The sequence below is a fragment of the Phoca vitulina genome, unplaced genomic scaffold, assembly GCF_004348235.1.
Source record: "Phoca vitulina isolate PV1807 unplaced genomic scaffold, GSC_HSeal_1.0 scaffold16, whole genome shotgun sequence".
In the NCBI taxonomy this organism is placed as follows: domain Eukaryota; kingdom Metazoa; phylum Chordata; class Mammalia; order Carnivora; family Phocidae; genus Phoca; species Phoca vitulina.
This window is the reverse complement of record NW_022589719.1, coordinates 366589-390320: the sequence shown is the minus strand read 5'-3', so window position 1 is coordinate 390320 and position 23732 is coordinate 366589. Positions and strand designations below refer to the sequence as shown.

The following is a 23732-nucleotide window of genomic DNA, read 5'->3' as shown; positions in this document are numbered from 1 at the left end:
CCTCCTGAACTCCTGTTTTCCTGTCTGTGAAAGAGGACAGTCCCCTTACCTACCTCCTGTGGTGGTTGAAAGCCCTGAACGCGTGGGTATTGGTAAAGCCGTCACGGGGATGCGTGGCCCTGTGCTTTGTAGGCTGGTTAAGAGAATTGGCTTGGAGGAAGCCGAGCTTGCGGAGCCCTAGCCTCACACCCACAGGCTTGCACTCTGTGTCAGTCTGAGAACCAGGGTCCCTAGCTTGAAGCAAGTCACTGAGGAAAGTTCTGGAAAATTCTGCATCAGCCAGAAGGGAGCATAGTAGAGCTGCCCCCACCTCTTTTGTGGTACAGATTGCTCACCTTGCTTGAGGTGAGCTCCCAGAACATCATAGATCATTTATCCCATGGGGTCTACGGTGCAGGTTCCCTCCTGCTGCATTGGCCTGTGTGCTGAATGTCAGGGTTAAGGGCTTCTTTTCAGTATTCAAATTTTCCTGAGCACCTACTATGTCTGATGCATTCATTCTCTCTCAGTCTCACGCTCTCTCCGCTCTCTTCTCTTGCTCTCTCCACAAGGCAGCCTCAGGGCAGCTAGATGTTTTTACATGACTCTTGAAGGTTTCCAGAGCACACATCCAAAGAGAAGCAGCAGAAGCTACATGGACTTTTCTAACCTAGTCTCAAGGGTCAGACATCATCTTCTGCCACATTCCCATCTTTAAGGCAATCATCCAGCTGGGGAGGTGGGAGGGGAATGGGACATTTGTTCTTCCACCCAGCGATGGGAGGAATGTGGAGGAATTCACAGACGCATTTGAAAACCACTATAGGAATCTAGTTATACAGAGGTTAAGCAGCCCACTTAAGTCATGTAGCTGATAAATTGTGAGCACCCATGTCCTAGTCCAGAATCTTCTTTTGCCAAAGTCGGTTTCCTGTTCCCAAGCCATCCTGCCTGGGGAGTGCAGCAGTGAGCAAGACTGGGGCCTTACCCTCAGCCAGTTTACCATCCGAGAGTGCGGGCTCGCGGCCAGCCCGGTTCTTGCCATCGCACTGCCTCATTCTGTGGGTGTGCCGGCCTTCTTGCTCGCTGATCAGCAGGACTGATGAGGTGGGGGGCCGGTAGGGAGCCAGTGCCAACTTCTAGAACCCCACACCCACCATCAGTTTGCCTTTGCCCAGCAGGGCTGGATGTGTGTGTGTGCGCACGCACGTGCGTGCACGCCAGGGCTGTTCTCACGCCGAGGAGTCCTGCCGGTCGGCATTAGGATCAAGACACAAAACATCCCCAGAGCATAGAACAGGTGCTTGATGAATGTTTGTCAAATGAAAACATTATTTTGGTGAATCTTCTCACCTCCCAACGCATCCCCTCCTAGTTTGCCTGCTACACGCCTCCCAAAAGGTAGCAGAAAATGGAGGCCAGCACTCTAGCCTCTCCCGGGGAGGCCAGAGTCCTGGCCCATCGAGGCCAGGCTGTCTCTTTCCCCGGGCATGGCTGAGGAGTGTGATAATTGTGGCGGCAGAAATGGCTGATTAGGCCTCTTCCTTCTAGACTCTTCCACCTCTTCTCCATTCCCTGGGGGCACCTACTTCCCTTGGTTCTACATTCAGGGCTTATCCAAGCAGAATTTCAGAATAGGCTTGATTGGCCTGCCCTGCCTTGTCCCCTGGTGGGTTTCCAGAACTTTCTGTGGAATAGCAGAAAGATCACGGACAGTGGAGGCCCACAGACCTGGGACCAAATCCTAGTTCTGCTGCTTCCTGGCTCTGTGACCCTGAGGAAGCCACTTTCCCCTCTCTGGGCCTGAGTTTCCCCCTCTCAAATTAGCAGACCAGACCAGATGCCCCTTGGGGCCTGTCAGGCTCTGACCGTCACTGGTTCTAAGGGTCTGGTCGGGCCTGGGTGTGATGTTCCGTGGGTTAGGGCCCCCGTGAGGATGCGGGCATGGCTGGGAGGTCACTCCTGGCCATGTTTGGGAAAGGAGAAAAAGCTGAATGGGACAGAAGCTCCTTCATCATGTAAACAGGAACAGGCTGAGCCAGCCTTCTGCTCCAGTTCCGGTGGGCTGGCAGCCCGCGCGCTCCGAGGATGAGTCAGACAGGAGCCGCCACGGTTCCAGAGCTCGGGTGGCGCCAGCCCCAGGGCACACAGTAGCTGCAGAGTTTAATGGTGGGATTCAGGCGCTAGGTGACGGGAGAGGGATCACAGTGCTTCCACATGCCCCAGGTGAAATCTGAAGGCTATTTGCTTGCAGGCCTTACCCAGGGTCCCTAGAGCTTTGGCCCAGGATACCGAGCGCCTGCCTTCCAGGGCTTCTTCCCGCCACGCTGTGTAGCCTTTGAGGAGCCATTAACCCCTGGGGGTCGGGGGGTCAGGCACAAATGCACCACCCCCACCCCCTGCAGCTGGGTAGTGTTCAGGATTCCCCCAGACCCAGAGACTTCCTCCCTCCCTCCCTCCCAGGCTCTCACCACCTCCCTCCTTTGCTGCAGTGAGCCCTCCTGATAAGCAATATGGCAAAATGGAAAGATCACTCTGTGTCTGGAAGCCTTGGGTTGGAATCCCAGGTCTTCGCTTACTTGGGCAAGCCATTCGACCTCTCAGCCTCCATTTGCGCGCCTAGAAAATCCCCTTCACCCTGCGCAAGAGGCAAGCCCAGGAGGAGCCCTGCGTTACATGGTTGTCAGCAAGCTGCCTCTGAGTCAGGGTTTCATGCGTGGCAAAGCAGCTTCCTCGCTGTGAACTATTGAAAAGCCAGCCTTTGACACAAGCAGCCGCCTCTCACCGACAAAACGACAAAACGGGGCTGATGATGCTAATGTCTATCTCACAGGGCTGCCGAGGGAAACAAACGCAAGTGCGTGAGCAGAAGCACTTTGGGACGTGCGCAGACCCTGTCCGGGGAGGTGGCGGGACCACTCCCACAGCAAGATAGCCAGTGGCAGGGTGGGCAGGGCAAGGATGGGAGCTGACATAATCTCAAGGAGCCGGACCAGAAGCCAAAAGGACAAATGGGGCCAGGATCGCGGTGGTGCTTGCAGGTGGAGACTGTTTCGTTCACTGTTGTGTCCCCAGAGCCTGGCCCAGGGCTTGGCAAAGTGTATGGTTGGTGCTCAATCAGTGTGTGTTGGACTCGTGCCTGAATGAACAGAGAGGAAAAGAGAGACCACAGGGCACCTGGCAGTCCTGAGAGCCAGATGAATCCAACTGATGGGTATTCACTGAGCACCTGGGAGATGCTTACCTTTCAGAGCAGGGTTTACTGAGAAATTGTTCTGAGCAGAACGCAGACGTTTAATTCAGGAAGATATGTTTTCAAAAACACAGTATATTCTGCATGTCATGTTGGAGGGGATCCACAGATGTCAAGTTAAGTACCTGTGATCTCGGGGGTGGGGAGCAGAGGCGTGTGATAGAAAGCAGTGGAAGTAGGGGAGCTGGAGACCAGGCTTGGGAACCGTCTCTCTTTTCGTCTCTGTTCATTCAGGCACGAGTCCAGCACACACTGATTGAGCACCGACTGTATACTTTGCCGAGCCCTGGGCCAGGCTCTGGGAACACAACAGTGAACAATGAAAAAAAAACCACCTCTCGTTTCCCCCTCCTCCAAAGAACTGTTAACATTTGGCTTCTGTTCTTCCCATTTACCATGTCCAACATTTATTGAGCACTTACTGTATGCCAGGAGTTGGCCATGCCACACGCTTCACAAGCAGTATCTCACATTAACTTCTCATCTTACGATGGGCATTTACCACCTTTTTATACGCACGTTTATACTCTCCTAATTTTTAAGGCCAAGGAGATTATACTCTTTTGTCACCTTGCCTTTCTCTATACCATCGAAATTTTCCTCCATGATATTAAATATTCATTTACAGAGTCCTTTATAATAGCAGCATGATGTTTTATTGCAGGCAGGTCCCACGCTCCTCAGACTGGGGTGCATGTACCCCTGAGGGCAAAGCCACAGGATAAATTGTAGCGCATTTTCCTGAAGGAGAAATTTGACTTGAAGCTTTGGCAGGGGAAAAAGCCCATTATTTTAATATCAAAACAAGTACAGATACACCATAGCATAGAACCCAGAGCACCCATGAATTTAAAAAAAAAAGCAGCAAGGTCCAAAATCATGTGAGCTTGCTGTTATTCTCCTAAAGACCCACGTCCTCTCTCCTGTGAGGATGGCAGAAACATCTGAGAGGCACCAAGTTCTAGTTCAAGCCCCTCTTTTTACAGAGAAGGAAACTGAGACCCAGGGAGAAGGAGGGATTGCCCAAGGTCCACAGTGTGTGCATTGCAGAGCCAAGCCAGGTGACCTCTGGGCCCCGGACCCCTCCCACCCTTCCAAATTTGGCATCGCCCTTTGACTGCTTTTTCTGAGGGCGTGGGTGGAGACCTTGCCACTTGAGCAATCAAGCCTCTGTGTCTCCATCGTGGAAACTTCTGGCTTCCTGCAGGATCCATCCTTAGCAGCAGCTTTTTCTTTTTCACCTTGCTGGCCAGGATCTGAGCTGTGTGCTCATATAGGTAATGGGGCCCTACATAGGCAAAAGTGGGTAACCTTAAAAAGTGACTCCCCCAGCACTTGGATTTTCCACTGAACGCAGTGGATTATGGGCATGTATCCACTGGTCTGTCTTCCCTATGAGGCTGGGAGCCTTCTGGAGGCAGGAATTATGTGCTAACATTATTGACATTTATTGAGCACCTACTAGATGCCAGGTGCCATGTTGAGTGTTTCATTTATAGTATTTACAGTCTTCATCACGGCTTTTCAAGGAATGTATGATCATCCCCAGTTATCTGGTAAGAAAACTGAGTGACTGGTTAACACTGGCCTACCATCATGCACTCATTTGGTATAAATATTTATCGCAGACTTACATGTCAGGACTTTGCTAGATCCTGTGGACAGTCATGATGAACAAAATGGACTCCACTCCTGCCCTCATGGAAATTACAGACAAGTGGGAGAGGTGATATTCAAGAAATAATTTTACAAACCACAGCCAGAGCCCATCTGTCTGCCTCGGTTTGAACCCGCCTCGATGACTTCTTAGCTAACTGACCAGGGGAGAGTCTTGTACCCTCCCTGTACCTCATCTTCCTCTTCTTTAAAATGACGATAATTGTCGTACTGACTTCATAGGAGTACTGTGCAGAGGGAAGACATTCACATGTATAAAGCACTCAGAGCGGGGCCTCCCACATTCCAGATGTATGGTTCCTGCTGGTGGTATGGAGAGGCAGGTGGTGCTAGGCGAATGTGACGGGAGGACCGACTTCAGGTGACATCTGATGTGAGTTCTATAAGGTGAAGAGGAGTTAACTTGGCAGAGTGGGGGGGGGGGTTGGGCAGGGGAGCAGGAGGTTGGAGGGTTCCAGGCAGAGAGAATAGCAGGTACAAAGCATGGGGGGCGGCGTGCAGAGCAAGTAGGTGAGCTCACCTGAGGAACTGCGAGGAATGTGGCTGGATCACATTACGTGGGGAGCCACACCAGGTCAGCATCTAGGAGGAAGAACCTGGGATACACACAGAGCTGTCACCAGGACCTGGGCCCATTGCACCGCACTGGTGATCCAGGCCGTGGGAGATGCTCAGTAAATGTTTGTCCAGTGGGCAAGCAAGCACGTGGACAAAAAACTGTTGCCCTCACGTGGTCTTGGCTATGGGTGTTCTGTTGTCACCCAACTAGGAAAGGAGTCCATTGTCCCATTTACGCAGTGCTGTGGGGACAGCCCCATCCCGCTGTCAAGCTGTTACACACCCATTTTGCTAGCCCCTCTCTTCTTGGCAGTAGGGTCAACCATACGGGTTCTGATGGGGGACATCCAACACCGGGGACTCACCAAAGTGGATGCCGATAGAGTCCCTACGGCCAGGGCCTTAGATCTAAGCCAGTCGTGTTCACACATTTTTATTCGTGGAACCCTGTGTTGACATAATCTGAGAAGGAACTCAGGGTATGGAACGGGGACAAGCAGTTTCACACCTAGGACTCAGAGCTCTTGGTAACACCCAGTGTGCCTGAGAAAGCACCAGGGCTCCAGGAGCAGTATGGGAACCAAGGGTCGAGCTGAACTTCTATTTCCCAGGTGTGGAAACTGAAGCCCAGAGAGGGGGTGACTCTCCCACGGTCACACAGCTAAGGACAGATCCAGAACTAGATCGAGACACTTGATACCAATTCTACTACACCAAGAATTCCCCTCCACACCACCCTAGCCGCCCCCACAGTGTGGCGCCTTGAGGCAGGGAAGGGGCACACGGCTGGGATCTTGTCCAGGGTCCAGCCTCTGGCCCCAGTCAAGGCACAGACCACAAGAGACAAAAATCTGGAAGGCAGGCGTGGGAAGGCTGTTCGGGGTCACGGCCTGGTTATGCCATGTCTTCCCCCCCACTCTTAATTGAGTTTGAGGTGGTTGTTTTTATTTCCTTAAGAAATGGAAAAGAATGAAACTGCGTAAACACAGCGATGTTAACTCCCTGAAAAACCTCCTGCCATTTTAACTCTGTTACTGGAGAAATAAAAGAGAAATAATTTGTCCACCCACACTTAGCTCTTTCTGACGAAGGTAGGTGAATATTGCTTTGCTAATCGAGGGTGACGGCTGGAAGTGGAGCCGCGCTGACTGATCCCAGCCTGAGAAGAAGCCACCGCTACCCCAGAAGGAGCGGCCCGCCGCGGCTGCCGGGCCCGGGTCACCAGCGCGTGTCCGCCCTCCACAGGTCCCCCCCAGCCGGTAGTGATGGAGGCGCTGGACCAGGCCGAAGGGCTCGTGGACGCGCCCAGAGAGATGCCGCCGCCCCCGCCGCCTCCGCCGCCCTCAGAGCCTGCTCAGAAGCCGCCACCTCGCGGCGCCGGGAGCCACTCCCTCACTGTCAGGAGCAGCCTGTGCCTGTTGGCTGCCTCCCAGTTCCTGGTAAGGCGATCTCAGGCCTGACGAGGGTCTGCAGAGAGGGCAGGTGGAGGGACGGCCCGCCACGCCCCCCCCAAGGTGGCCACCCGGGGATCGGGGGGGATGAGGGGCCTTCCCGGTGCCCCTCGGTGCCTCGAAGCTCTCGGGCCGGTGTGCGGAGGAGGCTGGAGTTCTCAACTACAGAGCTAAGACCCTCACAGCCCGGCCTTCCCTAACGCAAGGAGCAGGAACTTAGGCCTCCCCAGCAGCCAGGCCTGCGGGGGCCTCTCTGAGGACTTCCCGTCTATGGAGATATCTCGGGGGAAACTTTTCCTTTTATGTGTGTACCTGGTGGGGGAGGGGAGGTCCCCCCTGGGAAGGGCTTCGTCTTGGCTCCCTCCAGTCAGCTTTTCTGCAGGGACAGTCCTGAGGCCTTCGTGCACACAGCACCTGGGCTCTTCCCTCAGCTGTGCGGTCTGGGGGGCTAGGCTGAGGCTGCAGGTGAGCTCTGCAGGGGGAACGGGGGCAAGGAGCCCAGGCTCCAATCTCAGTCCGCTCCCCCCTGGCTGCCCCAGCTTGCCTGCGGGGTGCTCTGGCTCAGCGGTTATGGGCCCGTCTGGTCGCAGAATGCCACAGACCTCATCTCCTCCTTGCTCACACTCCTGGAACAGCTGGGACCCATGGTGAGTAAACTCCAGGGAGCTCCCAGGTAGGACGGAGCTACTGGGGGCCTCCAATGTCACCAACCCCTGGATGGGGCTTCTCTGAGTTCAGAAGATACTTCCACACCCTTGAAACCCTTCTCCCTGCTCCCCACCCACTCCTGCTCGGCGGCTTTCAGAGCCTCAGTTTTGTCACCGTAGGAATGGATGAGAACTGCGTCCCCAGCACCCCCCTGACTTGTTTGTCTCATGTTCCCCAGGCCTGGCTGGGTGTTGGGACCTGGGAAGTCCCCAGTCTGCTGCTGGTCACTCTGTCTGTGATCCTCATTACCACCCTGGTAAGGTGCCTCCTGACCTGACCTCAGTGCTCCCCTCCTCTGACCCTGAGGCCCAGTCCCCACCAGCTCCCATTTGCTCTCCAAGCTAGATGTTTCAGGTAGGGGCAAGGACAGGGTGTCTGTCTCCTTCCACCAGTGTGCCCAGCCTGGGATGAGGGGCACCTTCTTCTTGAAAATGGGTTTGCAGTGTTCTAGGCTGAGGGAAGGACTAAGGCCCGAGAAGACTAGGGTAGGAGCCCCACACCCCACCAAGAAGACCTCAGTCCACAAGAAACTGAGGGTTGCCAGGGGAGGGGGCAGGGGGTAAGGTGGGGGCTGGAACCTCCCATCTAGGTGAAGGATAGTGCCATGCAGACCGCTCCCAGGAGGGCAGGGCTGTTTTAGACTCACTGAGGGCAGGGGGCTCAATCTCATGAATACCCCATTACTCAGGGGCTAGCCAACATGGTCCCAGGTCCATGATACTGTATCTTCCCAACTAGGCGTGGCACCTCCTGAGGACTCCTCCAGAGCCACACACCGCAGTGCCCCCTGAGGATAGGCGCCAGTCAGTGAGCCGCCAGCCCTCCTTCACCTACTCAGAGTGGATGGAAGAGAAGGTCGAGGATGACTTCCTGGACCTGGACCCCGTCCCTGAGACTCCTGTGTTTGACTGCGTGATGGACATCAAGCCTGAGGCTGACCCTGCCTCACTGACTGTCAAGTCCATGGGTCTACAGGAAAGGTGGGAAGCGGGGAGGAGCGGTGGGCTGCGTGGGCTCTTGAGCTCTCAGCTCCCCGCCAGAAGGGCAAGTGCCTGACTCTGACTCCAGTGGCCAGGACAGAGCCGGCCTCGTGGTTTAGCCAGTGTAGCCACATGCTCCCCAGGTCTGATTCACATAGATCAGAACGCCCCAGGGTAAATACTGTTGCTGCACACGGGCACACGGGCATACCTGTGTGCACGCTCACACAAAAACTCCTGTACTCAAGTAAGTTTGGGGAGGTTCCTTTATTACAGGACTTGTCAGGGCCTTTAACATGGTTGTGTTCATTGTAAATCAACAAGGGGGTAGCACGTGGCATTCCTCAAAGTCTGTTGACCCCAGACCCCTACTTTTATAGTGTCCCAGTGTTCCCGAGAGCGTACTTTGGGAGGTGTCAGCACCCTCTTTCAGAGCCCCGTTGGGTAAGCCAGATCACACCAGGTTTGCGTTATCTACACGACGTTGTGGAAGAAGCACTAAATGAGGAGTCAGAAAACCTAGCTTTTCGTCCCAGCTCTGCCATCGCCTTACTGTGTGAGCTTGGGCAATTCTTGTCCTCTCTCTGGGACTCAGTTTCCCTTCCTATATAATGAGGGCTTTTCACCTGTCCTGTGCCTTAGACACTGAATATGGTAGAGCTTGTCTAGTGCAGACATCTTTGCAGTTGCTGTGCTGCCCGGGACTCCCTCTTCCCCTGATAGCCGAGGGACCTGGCCTCTCCTGGGTGAGATGTCCGTGACTCCTTGGCAGCCTCACCCAGGACTCGTGGGGCCAAGGCCATGATGCAAAGGGTAGAGCCCTGCTTCTCTGCTGTAGGCAGGTGCCCTGTCTCATGACTTCCTGGGGCCACAGGGCTGGGAACTGCCTCCAGCAGTGGCAGAGGAGAGTCCAGGGAGGGCTGTGTTGAGATTGCCTTGGATGGAACCTCTGGAACCGGGGCCCCAAGCCTCCCTCAGTTAGCGACTCCGCGGCAGGAGACAGGGAGTCAGGCCTCAGCCTCGGGGCTGAGCCTCGTGCTCCTCACGCAGGGGTGCTGTCCCCCCTCCCACTCCTCTCCTGGGTGCCACCCTGCTCCCACCCTGGATCTCTCCTGCCTCATCTTCCCACCTCTGAGACGCGCTCCCTTTCCCGGTCCTTCCAGGAGGGGCTCCAACGTCTCCCTGACCCTGGACATGTGCACGCCAGGCTGCAGTGAGGAGGGCTTTGGCTATCTCATGTCCCCACGTGAGGAGTCAGCCCGTGAGTACCTGCTCAGCGCCTCCCAGGTCCTGCAGGCTGAGGAGCTTCACGAGAAGGCCCTGGACCCCTTCCTGCTGCAGGCAGAATTCTTTGTGAGTCCCCCTGAGTCAGCCGCCCGCAGCGGGCAGACCTTTCGGCTCACATCGGTCACGCACCCAGCCAGGCAGTGGTGCGGGGTGCCCAGAACCCGGCACCTCATAGACTGATGTCATTTCCTTATCTGCTCTCCCGCCGTCTTGGGCAAGCTGCTTCCCCTCTGAGCCTCAGTTTCCTCATCTGGAAAGTGGGGATAAAAAGCATTGGAATGTTGCAAGGATTAAGGAGATGGCTGACGTGTGCAGAGCACTCATCGCGGTGACTGGTGTCCAGTGGCATCCCCAAGTCCTTACTGCCCAGTACTGTGCTTTGAAAGTGATGGAAAGCCTTCCTTCTGACTCTCCTGCTTTCCTCCCCTCCTCCTGCCCCACATCTCTAAGCATTGTTCATCCTCTGACAACTCTCCAGTCACTTCCCCACCCCAGACCCCTGCAAGAGCCTCCAGCTGCCTCCTGTTGGACTCTGAGGGACCCAATAAGTGACCTCTCTGCTTTGCCTGCCGGAGCACTCAGCCAGTCGTTAGCTAAGACGTAGGAGGTGACAATATCACCTTTATTTTTGATGATGAAAGCTAAGCTTGAAATGAGGCTTAGGTGTGTAGCAATAGCGAGCTTCCTGATACCAGGAATTAAGTTTTCTACCCACCCCAGGAGGTGCACCCCTATATTTCTTTCTCTGCAGGAGGGTCCCCAAAGGAGGAGGAAGGAAGGGGCTTGGGCTCAAAAGTGTGTTCCTCACTCGAACTCACCCATCTGGTAACTTGCCCACCAGTGTGGGCAGGAATGGGCAAGAGGCCATGAGTATTTGGGGAGAGTCTCTCCTGGGAGAAGCCAGGGGGATGGGGCAGCCATGTGCTTCCCTCAACTTCCCTTGCCCAGGCCACCTTGCCTCCTACCTGCACCTGATGGCTATTTCTTCTGAGAAAACCTCTGCCACCCTCCGACCCACTGCTCCACATTCTCCAGGGCTGGGCATGGCCTGTCCTAACCCGAGTTGGGCCAGCCTCCCACCCCTACAGGAACTGTCCACTTCAAACTGGACCACCACCCCAGGCCTTCCTCTTCCCGTGCCTCTACTCACATCATCCCCCCACTGGATGCTTCCAGAAAGCCTTCCTCCACCACCCCAGCCTCAGCTTTGCTGTGTGCTCCCATCACCCTCACCTCCCCTTGAAGAAAGGGCTTGCATCCTGTTTGGTGTTTCCTGTTCAGTAGATCATTGTTGATTTTGCCCAGAGACAGAGGAACACAGCCTTTACCCTCACTCCATGGGCACTTTTGTACATCTCGGTTTTGCGGGGGGAGGTTTTGGATTCTCATAATAACCCTAGAAATTGAGTGTAGTGATTCTTGAAGCCCATACTTACTATGTCCTGAAACCGTGGACACCGTGAACCTGTCTGTAGTCAGGCACTGAGCAGTGTGGACAGGTGGAGGGGGGAGCAAAGAAGCCAGAGGCACTGGGGAGTCACCCCAAGAACAGTGGGGAGGGGCTAAGGGGGGATCTTAAAGGCCGGGAACTGTTTGGACAGATGGAGAAGGGTGGGACCAGTGCTCCCGACCCACAGAAGGTCAGAAGGAATGCTGGGAGCTCAGACTTGGAGGCAGGAGGGCGAGGGGCACATTCACAGCAGGGAAGAGACTGGCATGTAATTGGAGAGCAGGTCCCCGAGAACAGCCCTGGGGAAAACAAAGACCAGATCCCAGGCCACCTCGCATGCCAGGCAGAGGACTTTGGACCTGGAGCTTTTGACACAGAGCGTGATTGGGAGGCACAAACACATCCCTGGGGACTCAGAAGGAGGCTTCTTTCCTGCTGGAGCATTGGGGAAGGCTTCTTGGAGGAGGTGGCATTTAAGGTGGAGGACAGAGGAACGGGGTGGATGTTCCCACAAAGCGAGCAGCACAAGCCGAGCTCCTGGAAGTGGGAATGCCCAGGGCAGGAACTCGGATCAGCAAAGCCACTCGGGTTGGCGGCGGCGCCGGGAGTGTGATAGAAGGCAGTGATTGGCCGGGTTGCTTTTTCTCTTGTTCCTTGTTCACCAACCACTTATTGAGCATCTACTATGTGCCAGGCTGGCCCCGGATCAACAATCGTAATAATAACAGTTATTATACACTCACTATGTGCCAGGCACTGTCCTAAGTGTTTTTTGTGTGCACTGACTCGTTTACTAGTAAATGTTCACTGAAGGAATGTATGCACCCCAGCAAACATGGACTGGGCTAGAAGTTCGGGGCCCACCAGTGCCGGAGTCAAACGTCTGTGAGAGGCAGCCCACAGCTGCTAACACCCCCATGTCCTCCTCTTGCAGGAAATCCCCATGAACTTTGTGGATCCGAAGGAGTATGACATCCCTGGGCTGGTGCGGAAGAACCGGTACAAAACCATCCTTCCCAGTGAGTACTCATGCCCCAGGGGGTGGGGACAGGCTCACCCTCACCTCGGTGCTCCTTGCCCTGAGGAAGACCTCAACCCCAGAGCTAGGCCTCCAGGGTCATGAGGAGAAGAGAAAGAGGGCTGTGGGTACCCAGTGAAGGGAAAGGACCCCCGCTTGTGAGGGCAGGGGTGAGTTCATTCCTTCACCCTTGCCCTGGCTATGCTTGGCTCTGGAAACTCAAAGAGAAAGAATGAGGGTAATAGCAGCTGCTAGACAGGAGTTTAAAGGCCTCTTTATCTCTTCAGAGATAGAGATAAGAGGGGAAGATTTTAAAGAGGGGAAAATAAGGCTCAGAGAGGTTAAGTGGCTCATCCACAATGACACAGCTAGGAAGCGCAGAACTGAGTTTCAGTCTGGGCCTCTTTGACCCCGGAATCGGGCTCTTTTGTCTACCTTGAGTCGAGTTTGGTCAGACTGAGTCCTCTAACAGGAAGAACCACCCCCACAAGGAAATGAGCTGCCTGTCAGATGGTGAGCTCCCCGTCACTCAAGGTGTTCAAGTGAAGCTGCATGATCAATCCCCTGGCAGATCTGAGAGGGATTTTCCCCCTTCGAGGGCAGTTAGACCAGGTGCCCTAATGTTCCTCTTTCAGCCCTGGGGTGTCATTTTCAGATAACTTTCATCAAGCCCCTGTCTGCCTATCACCCCTGCCAAGTTCTGGCCCCAGGCCCCAGGGCTGGCTTAGGGGGTGACTTGTTGAAAGTGAATCCCCACCAACCTACTCCACTCAGTTTGTGGAGTAATGAGGCTTTGAAAAAGCAGTTGTGCCATCAGCATCTCCAACAACATGTAAGATGTCAGGACTTATTTTTAACTTTTAAAATATCGACTTGTGGTTGCTATGGTTACACCATCTCTAGGTAGTTCCGGTTAAACAAAGCACCATTTAAGGCCAGGATGCATTATTCAGGGCTGCTCACCTCTTTCTTCATCTTGTCACCCTCCAACCAACCAGCCCCCTGTGGCGGGAGGGGCTCAGGTCCCCCAGAACCCAGGGCTTTGCTGCTCACTCAGAATGGTCCCTGGGGGAGGGTGGGAGCCAGGCCACCACTCCTCCTGGTCCCCACTGGATTGCTGAGAGGTCTTGAGCCAGTTCAACCATGCTCTGAGCCTCCAGGCCCTGGAGCCCCACAGAGCATCCTCCGTGGCCCCAAGAAGTGACCCTGTGCCTCAGAGACTGGGACCAGTGCAGGGTGTGTGTGGGACAGAGGGCGTGTCAGATGTGACAGAGGCCTGCCAGATTCAGGACACCCTGAAGCTTGTTCTCTCATTCATTTGGCACACATCGGCTGAACCTCCGCCCCAGGGACTGGGGATTGAGGCATGAATGAGAGACAGGGAGTTCACAGTCTAATGGAAGAATCAGACCCATTCGCAGTTACAGGACAGAATGACCAGTAACCCAGCTGGCAGCACTGAAGACAAGATATGGGGGAGCAATTTCTGTCCATTTGCCATTGTGCCCCAAGTACCAAAATAGGGCCTGGCACATAGTAGACATTCTGCTCCTATTTGAATGAGGGAGGGAGGGAGGGAATGAAGGAAGGAAGGAAAGAAGGAATGTCTCTCAGATCAGCTCTCCCTCTCCATCCTCACTGCCATATGTAAAGGTGGCACTGGGCAATATAGATGCCCTGACTTTTGGGGGGTCAGGGCATCTATATTGCCCAGTTCCAGGAGCACTTTGGCATAGACTGCATTGACATAAGGCCTCTGGAGTTGTGCCAGGCAGTAATCTCCTGACGGGTCTCCTGAGTCCTGTACTCTCCCCTCCTATCCTTCATCTACCATTATCACAGAAATGGTGCAAACCAGAAATCCATTTGTGTCCTTCTCCTCCTTAAACACTGTCATTGTCACCCTTGTAATCCTCGGGTTTCGATAAGCATGGTTTATAAGACCCTCTGACAGGTGGTTCCTCTCCAGCTCATGGCTCCATCCCCCACCCTGCCCTGTGCCCTGGAATCGGACAGAATGGTGTTCCCTACTCCTGTTCCTACTGGGCCTTCACACCCAGCCCGGTTGCTGTCAGACCACCCACTGCTTGCCTGCCTGCAGTACTTGGGGGCAGGGACCCCGTCTTGTTTGTTGGGGAGTCCCTACGCTCAAGCACAGCACCAGGCACAGAGGCAGTACTCAGGGGGGTCACCGTGCCCACGGTGGTTCTTTAATGCCAAAGGCCCTGGTGTCTGGCCCGAGGGTGCTGTGCCCACTTCTGGCCCCTGATCTGGGCAGCCACCAGCAAGAAGCGAGCCGGCCCCTCAGCACTCCCTGCTCCTTTCTTCTGCCGGCCACCCAGCGTCCCCTGCCCTTCCCCTCCCTTCTCTGCTGCCTGGCCCCCAGATCAGCTGCCGGGACCTCAGGCCTTGGGGCTGGGCATGAAAGGGCTGGAGAGCAGAGGCTTGTGAGTGTCACCTGCTTTTCCTCCCCGGTTTGGGATCCTCTCTACCTGGGGACTTCCTAGGGAAGCTGGTAATAATGGCCGTCGTAACAGCTCTGTGCTCCATGGCGTGTGCTGGGCTCAGTTACTGATCCCGAGTTACCATTCGCTCCTTTCACCTTTACAAGACGAGCAGGGCTAGGATGGAAGGGATGTCCCCAGGTCGTAGACGCGGCACGGGGAAACTAAGCTGACGCTGCCAGCAAGTCACAGCAAGTCACAGCGTCAGGACTCGAACCCAGCTCTCGGCTCCCCTGTCCTGCCTTGGAGAGCCCCAGCCTGGGTGCTGGAAGCGTCTTCCGTTCGGCCCTCCCTATTCGGGAGAGAAAGGGATAGGACAGGGAGCTGGTGACAGAGCCAGAGCAGGAGCCAGGGCCCGGGCCCCCAGCCACCTCCCTGCCCACCGCGCGCAGCCTCCCTGTCTCCGTCCCAGCCTCTGCCCCGACAGAAGAGTCCATTCAGGGAGGCTCTAGCTGGAACGAAACAGATTCTACTCCAGGGAGAGAAGCAGGAGGCTGTGAGACTCTGTAACTGCGGGACTGGACATGTGAATAGATTGGAAAAAAAGATAAAAAGCCGGCGTGCCCACTCCCTCTGCTGCTGGATCGCAGGCGTGGAAGGCTCCACGCCCCCCATCCCTGTGCTCTCCCTCGGCTTTCTACCCCCAAATCCCAACAGCCCTTTGTATTTATACTTTACGGTTTACATCACACCTTCCCAGCTGTTTTTTTATTTGTCTTCCCAACAACCCTAGGAAGTAGGCAGCTTTAGCCCCGGGTTACAGATAGGAAAATTGAGGCTTAGGAGGGCCGTGTGCTTTTCAGGTGGACCCAGCGCGTCAGTGACCGTGGGCGTCCAAATGCTTGCTGCCCTGCTGCCCGGGATGCGTGCCCTCCGTTGTTCTTTTCTTGACTTAGCTCTGTCCTCTCCAGAACATGAGGCACAGGGAGCCCGGGGAAGCCTACGGGACACAGGCAGGGGGCAGACACTGATGCTATGGAGGTGGAGAGCCAGGGCCACGGAGATGGGCCAGTGTTTTGCTAGTGGGCAGGGGAAGGAGGAACTTCAAGAATCCCAGAAGAAATGCGGGTGGCCTGCAGTGGGCCAGAGAAGATGGGCCCTGCCCTAGAGGGGTTGTCGCACCTGTCAAATACCGGCCTCACCTGTCTCCCCCCACCCCAGACCCCCACAGCAGAGTGTGTCTGACCTCACCAGACCCTGACGACCCTCTGAGTTCCTACATCAACGCCAACTACATCCGGGTACGTAGCCCCATCCAAGTGACCTCTCCCTGAAAGGGAGGCCCGAGCCCACAGGATCCGTCCTCCCGCTTGTCCCTAAGCCAGCGTGGCTCCCGCCAGCACCCCCGGGAAGGGCCTGAGTGTGGGGACTGGGCCCAGGGAACACGGTGTCCGACCCTGACAGCCTGGGCTTGGCTGGCCGCAGGGCTATGGTGGGGAGGAGAAGGTGTACATCGCCACTCAGGGACCCATCGTGAGCACAGTCGGTGACTTCTGGCGCATGGTGTGGCAAGAGCACACGCCCATCATCGTCATGATCACCAACATCGAGGAGATGAACGAGGTAGGCACCCCTGTGCTGTTCCCAGGTGTCTGCCGCTTTGTGCCCTGTGCTGAGCATCTGTTTCCATATTAGTCCTGACAGCAGTCTTGGGAGGTTAGGAGCCTGCGGCCAAGGAGGGGAAATGGGAGGCTAAGCAGGGTTAGGTCATCTGCTCAGGGCCACAGGGATGGGCCGACCTCCGGAAACACGCTGCTCTGCCCCCACCCCCAGCCAGGGCTCACTCTGGTGGCTCTTGTGCCCATGCCAGGCCAGCCTAGTTAATCGAATCCCCAGAAGAGTCCTTCGAAGTAGGTATTACTTCCATTTTCCAGATGAGGGACCTGAGGCTCAAAAGGGGCATTTGAACCCAGTGCTCTCTGACTGCAAACCTGTTGCCCTTTTGTATCTTGCCCCGCTGGCCCTGGTGGGGCACTAGGGAGACTGGGTGGGGGGGGCCACTGGGAGTGTATGCAGCCTGCTCTGGGCCCCTGCAGAAATGCACTGAGTACTGGCCGGAGAAGCAGGTGATGTACGACGGTGTGGAGATCATCGTGCAGAAAGTCATTCATACTGAGGATTACCGGCTGCGACTCATCTCCCTCAGGGTGAGGCCAGGGGCTGGGCTGGGCTGGGAGGATGAGGGACAGGGTCATGACTGGGGACGCCACAGATAACAGGGTCCAAGAGTCCACTGTAGCTGAAATCCAGGCCCGTGCCTTCTCAGGATGTACCGATAAGCAGGGATGAGGGAGGGGTGAAAAGACTTGAGGGCCAGAGGCAGGATGAAACCTCAGTTGCATTTAATGCTCTTAGATTCTCTGTCTACACTGTCATTCTGAATGCCTTCCAACTCTGCTTAAGATACACTCAAGTCCAGGACTGCCTGGATAAGGGATCTCCAACAGCCTCCAGCACTGTCCTTAAAACGGAAGGTCCGTTGGTAACGTTGAGATCCTGTAGTATGCAATCCGTCCACCAGAGGGCAGGCACTCCTTGCTGCATTTGGGTTTCACAGGGAAGTGATGCTTACACAAAAAGGAAAAAAAAAGGCATATATATGAGCAATACAAAACATCCCAGAAGAAGGGGTGGAGGTATCCTCCCACCCTGAAGTTGTGTTTCTTCCAGGCTCAGCATAATAGAGGAGATTGTTCCTTTGGAGTCAGGAGGATTAATGGGTTCTGTTTTTGAGAAATAAGACCCATGTTCCGGGAAGGTAGAGCCCAATGTAATAACCCCACAGGTTGGAAGAGGTGAGCCAGGCACCAGGAAGCTGTGCTCTATCCAGAAACAGTCAGAAGTCTACTGACACTGGCAGCTTCAGGGTCAAACTCAAGGCCTGAAACTTGTCCCTCTGAGCTGCCCTCTCCCACTGGAGAAGGTAGAAGGTGGGGTGTCAAAGCGCTCAGCCCCGGAAGGGCAGTGGCCACGTGAGCAGCTCTGAGATCTAGGCCTTGCTGGGGGGCATGAGAGGGCCGGGAGGTGGGGGCAGAGGCTCTGGTAGCTGTCACAGCCAGATAACCTAGGGGCCCAAGGAACCAGCTTTCTGCTTCCCTGGAAGGAGGCTGAAGTGAGGTGAGGGCTGCCTCATTGTCTCAGTGCCATGGGACAACTTGTCCCTGAGTCTTTACAAGCGCCTGCCCTAAGCCTCATTCTGGGTTGGGTACTGGGAACACAGAGCTGTCTAAAGCCTGGACTCTCTCCTAAAGGAGCACCCATAGATGGTAAGTACCAAGCTAGAGATAGGCAAGAAGACAGAAGACGGACACTCTGTTAGGGTGCTCAAGGAGGACTTCCTGGAAGTGGTGGTGCTGACTGGGGTTTTGCGGGATAAGTAAGAATTGACTGGGGGGCAAACAAGTGGGAAGAACATTCCAGGCAGAGGAAAAAAAGAAAGGCATGGAAGATAGAATAGCCGTGAGAGTGTGGGGGAGGGGGGCAGAGGTTTTATCTACAGACCATTTGGAATGCAGGAGCATTGAACACGAGGATACAGGGGTAGGAGAAGGGCCTGGAGGGCTAGACCCTGGACAATGGGTCTTATTTGCCAGCCTGGAGACTGAGAAGAATGGGTTTTATTCAGAAAGAAGCAGGAGCCCTGAGAGGGTTCTGAGCAGGAGAGCGGCATGTCCAGACTGGTGCTGCAGACAAAGGCCGCTTGACCTCGGTGGGGAGGGAGCAGTCAGGGAGGAGTGAGAGATGGCGGAGATGGTAACGGCCAAAGTGGAGGTGGTCCTGGAGGAGAGGAGAGAAAACTGACAAGACTCGCTGGGGGTGGGCAGGCGGAGCAGGGCGGTGATGGGAGAGGGAGAGTCCTGGTGCTCCGTGTCGTGGGACTAACAGGTGACTGGGCAGTTTGTTAAGATAAAGAACCAGAGGACAGGAGTGGATTGGAGAGGGACTCTCTGCCTCTCTTGGATGATCCTGGAGTTGTTGGGGCAGAACTGACCAGTGAAGACCACTGCCTGTGTCACTGACCAGCTTCCACCACCAAGCTGGATTTGGGTCTCTGATGCCACTGAGCCATATACGGATGGCCTCACTCCCTGGGTCCTCCTCGCTGTGTTCTTGCCGCTCCCATCCCATCTCTGGGCTGGTTTATGGGTTCTAAGCGTTCACATGTACCTGGGGTGGGTCTCTGTCTCCTGGACAGAGCGGGACCGAAGAGCGAGGCCTGAAGCATTACTGGTTCACATCCTGGCCTGACCAGAAGACCCCCGACCGGGCGCCCCCACTCCTGCACCTGGTGCAGGAGGTGGAGGAGGCAGCCCAGCAGGAGGGGCCCCGCTGTGCCCCCATCATCGTCCACTGCAGGTGGGTCCTCGCAGCCGGCCCCCTGGGCAGGGTGGCCTCCCTACTCCCGAAGCCGCCCCGTTCCTTACCCCGGCGTCCCTTCCGCTCTCAGTGCGGGGATCGGCAGGACGGGCTGCTTCATCGCCACCAGCATCTGCTGCCAGCAGCTGCGCCAGGAGGGCGTGGTGGACATCCTTAAGACCACGTGCCAGCTCCGTCAGGACAGGTCAGCCCGGGCGCACGGGGCGCACGGGGCGCCGGAGTCCGGGGGCGGCAGGGCTGAGGGGCCGGGCACATGCTGCAGGTGGACAGCCTGGCAGATAGGGCGTGGAGAGGACGGATGGGGAGAGCTGGATCCGGACAGCTGGGGGCCTGACGGGGAGGGAGGAGCAGCACGGCTGGTGAGCAGAGGGGAGGGGGGCGGCTAGGGCTGGAGGGGCCTGTCATCCCTGTCCCTGCTCTCCTATCCGGGCAGAGCTGGGAGGGGCAGGAAGGAGCAGAGGGGCGTGGCTGGCAGGGAGGGCAAGACAAGGCCCCTCGCGAATGACTGGTAGTCATGGGTTTGGGGGCGCCCCCCCACAGCCCATCCGTCCACAGCCCCATGTCCACCGTGTGTCTCTGCCCCCAGGGGCGGCATGATCCAGACATGCGAGCAATACCAGTTTGTGCACCATGTCATGAGCCTCTACGAGAAGCAGCTGTCCCGCCAGTCCCCAGAGTGACCGCACTCCTGCCCTGAGGTCCTCTGGGCACCACCCAACCTGAGTCTGGGCCCCCACCCTGGCCACATGCAGAGCCCTGCCTCGGTCCTGGCCTGCCCCCCCACCACCACCCCTCCTGCTTCCTTCTCTTCAGTCTGCTCCCTCCCTCCCTCCTTCCCTCCTCTGCCAGCCTTGGCCTGGCCTCTGCCCCCGCAACATAGCTCTTCCTACTGTACATACCGGGGCGGGGGGCGGGGTGGGGGAGGGATGTGCCAGGCCAGGCCTGGGGCCCCGGGGCCTGACCCGTGCCATGCAGACCTGGGGCCTCAGTTTTTAACGATGGTTCCATTGCTACCTGATCCTAAACGTTTCTGTGCCGCACTCCAAGCGTCCTGCCGCAGCGTTTCTGTCTGTCCGTCCATCTCTGCTGTCTGTACCGGACACTGTGTCCCCTCAGCCCGGGAAAGGGGTAATGAGCTCCAGCTCCAAGGCAGCCCAGGCAGAGGTGCCTGCCTCGGGCGCCCACCCCCGCTTCCCACGCAGCAGATTGCATTTTGCCCCAGTTCTGGGGACAGGGATGGGGAGCTCCTGAGGAGTTGGCGGAGAGATCTCAGCTGGGGGCAGAGGTCTCTGGGTTGGGGGGGGGGAGGAGTGTCACAGCAAGGGTGACCTCGTGGTGTCAGATGCCCTCAGGAGGCAGTGACCAGCCTGTGAGGCATTGGGGGGGGGGAGGGGGAGAGGGGGGGGCTGTAACCCCAGGGGCCGGGGCCCCGGGGGGGGGGGGGAAGGGGGGGCGCTGTGGGGGGGGGGTGGGGTTTGGGCCCCAGATCTGTGTGAAACGTTTCTCTGTGTCCCTGTGGGAAAGCCTTCCCAGCAGTCTCGCTGCGTGTCGCCCTGCGTGTTCCTGTGTCCATGCGTGTGTTGAGAGCCCGGCAGCAGGGCATGCATGACTCTTGGCAACATGTGTTATCTTGGAGCCACGTGTTTTTATTGCTGACTTTAAATATTTATTCCACGGCAGACAGAGACATTTGGTGTCTTTTTATAATTTGCTCGTGGTCATTGAATAGAGCAATAAACGGAGCATTTTGAGCAAAACTAGCCCCCTGGGTCTGTGTGATTGCCTCTCCCCTCCCTGCCTCCCTGTAACCTGGTCTTTGTGTACCCTCTACACACACACACACACACACACACTCTCTCTCTCTCTCTCTCTCTCTCTCTCTCTCAAGCTCCCTGGTGCCCCCCGTGCAGATTGGAAATACACACCAAATCCATTTGATTTTGGCAGGATTCTCCTGCACCATCCCCCTCCCCCCCAACCCATCTGGGAGCCCTGGACCATGAGGAGCCTCAAGGACAGGTGTGGGAGGCTTCCAGAGAAGGCCAAGTGTCTAGCAGGCCACGAGCTCTGACAGATGGGCCAGGGAGGCCAAAGCTAGGGCAGGGAGACTTTCAGGTCACACCCAGGCCCCTCCCTGTTGGCCCACCCACTTATCCCCGTGAGCCTTACAGGTCCCAACAGCAGCTGCAACCTGGAAATTTCCCTTGTAAGGCCCGGGCTGCCAGTAGCCTCTCCCTAGGGGCCCAGAGACTCTGCCCCAGGGCTCAGATCCTGAGCCATCCCGGACACTCCTGCTCTATTCTTACCCCTGCCCTCAGGGAGGCAGCAAAAGTAGCTGTGATGCTGTTGCAGGCAGGTGGGGTCACTCCAGGGCATGGGAGGGTCCAGGGCATGGCTGCTGACCAACCAGTGGGTCCTTAAGAGGTACCAGCATTTTGTGTGGGTTGGTTGAGGGTCCACACACACAGCTAAGCTACAGACAATGAGGAAACAACAGGGAGAGGCTTGAACAGCTGGGATGCAGGTCCCGGGGTGGTGGGGCGGTGGGGCGGTTGGGGGGGGGATACTCTCCAGCCATGGAGGGTGGGCCTCCTACCCTCTACCCAGATGAGGATTGAGCTGTAGGAGTGGGAAGGAGGAGGGGAGCTAACAGTTCTATCTCCTCCCCCAGGGTGGCCCTGGGAGGCCACTCAAGCTGTGCGGGCACCAGACACAGAGTACGACGAGAATGGTGCCCCTGGATTTCTGCAAAATGGCCGACTCCCTTGACCCCCCCACCCCACTGGCCTGTGGGCACATGTACATATGCGTGTGTATGTATCTGCGTGCGCGCGCACACACACACACACACTACCCTGAGCCCCTCGGCACCAGCAGTGAGAACCAAAACCTCTGCTAAGAGGGAACAGGAAAAGTAACCTGGACCACCGCCCTCAGACTCCTGCCCACACGCCTGGTCCCCGGCATTTCCTCCAGCCTTGGCTCCAGCCTCCCTTCCCCCACTCTCCTCCCCCCAAAGCAATGTGCCAGGCTAGCTGGGTCGGCTGTGGGGCCTCAGTAAGGGATCGCCCCCAGGGGGCCGGACATTTAAGGAACCCGTGACTCCTGGTGGCTCCACTGTTGGGGCAAAAGAAGAAGGAGACCGGCCTGCCGATAGCCCGGGCATAGCTGCACCCCCAAAGCCGTGGACACAGCATTCAAGGGTTAGGAGGAACTGGTCGCACAAAGGTAAGGCTCCCCTCTTTCCTTAAGAAGGGGCCAGAGCCTGCTACCTTCGGAGCCCAGAGCAGGACAGCCAGAGTAACCCAACTAACGTGAGTTTGCTCCTCGGTGAGTCATAGCTAGAAACTACACCAGGTGAGTTGTCGCACGAAGGAAACGTCATTTGCAGCAAATAAGGAGATCATGGGGAGTAACTTCCAAAGCTGTGACTCCCCGAGCAAGGGCGAATGGGTTTCTTTTACTGAGGGCTAGGATGAATATTTAGATAGGGGAGCCTTGTCGTCCTGTGTCGGGGCGGGCATAAGGTCCTTACGGAAACATGCTCATACGTACATTGTATGTCATGTAAAGCAGGCTCGTGCTCCGTCTTGGGTGGAGATTTTAGTGTTCTATTGAGGTAAAGGTAACCGTCGGTCACTCCGCGGTCCATCTGCGCAGGCATGAGTCGGGAGGGTGAGCTCAGACGGGTCTGGGCCGCCTGAGCTGACAGAGCCCCCATCCAGGCAATGGGTACTGCTTGAGGGGTAGTTTCGGTTTCTATCACGGGATGTTAGGCCCCTAGGGTCTTTTGCCTGAGTGAAGAGATAAGCTGGAAAGAAGAGCTTAAGGAAAAATGTGGGACAGAGTTTGGGTACAAGCAGGTGAGGAGTAAAGATCAGCTCTTGGGGTCTAGCTGGTGACAGTTTTAGAGCTCAGAGGTGGAAGCAGGCCAGGCAGAGATCTGTCATAGCGGGGAGGTGAAGCTTAGCCTCGAATTGGCTTAGAGCCAGGCTTTTGGGTCCCTAGGGAGGGCAGTGGACTGGGAGTCAAGAGGCCAGGATTCTAGTCTGAGTGACCTCGAACAGGCGATTTCTCTCAGACATCGGTTTCTTTCATATGGAAAAACTGCCATGCTGGTTAAATAAAAATGCAACATCCATCCGTTGAAACACTGTGTAGCTGTTAGCAAGAACGAGGACAGTCTTTATGAACGGGTTTGGAGAGATCTCCAAGATGTATTAAATGAAAAAGAAAGGGCTGAAGAGTGTATATAGGAGGGCTCCCTGAAGTGCAAGAAAGGGATGAGGGTGAAAACATACTCGTATTTGCATGAAGGCGCTCCAGAAGGAGCTGAGAGACCACAGTGGTTACATGTTGGGGGAGGATTAGGAGTTGGGGGCTCAGGAGTGGGAGGGAGCCTCTTCATATAGATGTTTATATTGTTATTAACTATGAGATTGAATTACCGATTTTTTTTAAGAAGTATAGGACATGAAAACTCAACCTCT

General features: G+C 56.1%; 1 protein-coding gene across 2 annotated transcripts in view; it reads left to right on the top strand.

The window, feature by feature from the left end:
• PTPN5 (protein tyrosine phosphatase non-receptor type 5) overlaps positions 1–21002 on the top strand; it is a 54160-nt gene extending 33158 nt beyond the window's left edge. For both annotated transcript variants that reach the window (XM_032413830.1, XM_032413829.1), the window contains exons 4-15: positions 6713–6906; positions 7458–7565; positions 7805–7882; positions 8365–8606; positions 9770–9959; positions 12278–12362; positions 16027–16106; positions 16291–16428; positions 16902–17012; positions 19061–19221; positions 19313–19426; positions 19829–21002. In XM_032413830.1, the coding sequence (XP_032269721.1) occupies positions 6713–6906; positions 7458–7565; positions 7805–7882; positions 8365–8606; positions 9770–9959; positions 12278–12362; positions 16027–16106; positions 16291–16428; positions 16902–17012; positions 19061–19221; positions 19313–19426; positions 19829–19922 (1595 nt within the window). In that variant the 3' untranslated portion in view covers positions 19923–21002. The remainder of the gene's footprint in view (positions 1–6712; positions 6907–7457; positions 7566–7804; positions 7883–8364; positions 8607–9769; positions 9960–12277; positions 12363–16026; positions 16107–16290; positions 16429–16901; positions 17013–19060; positions 19222–19312; positions 19427–19828) is intronic.
• The last annotated feature ends 2730 nt before the right edge of the window (positions 21003–23732 follow it).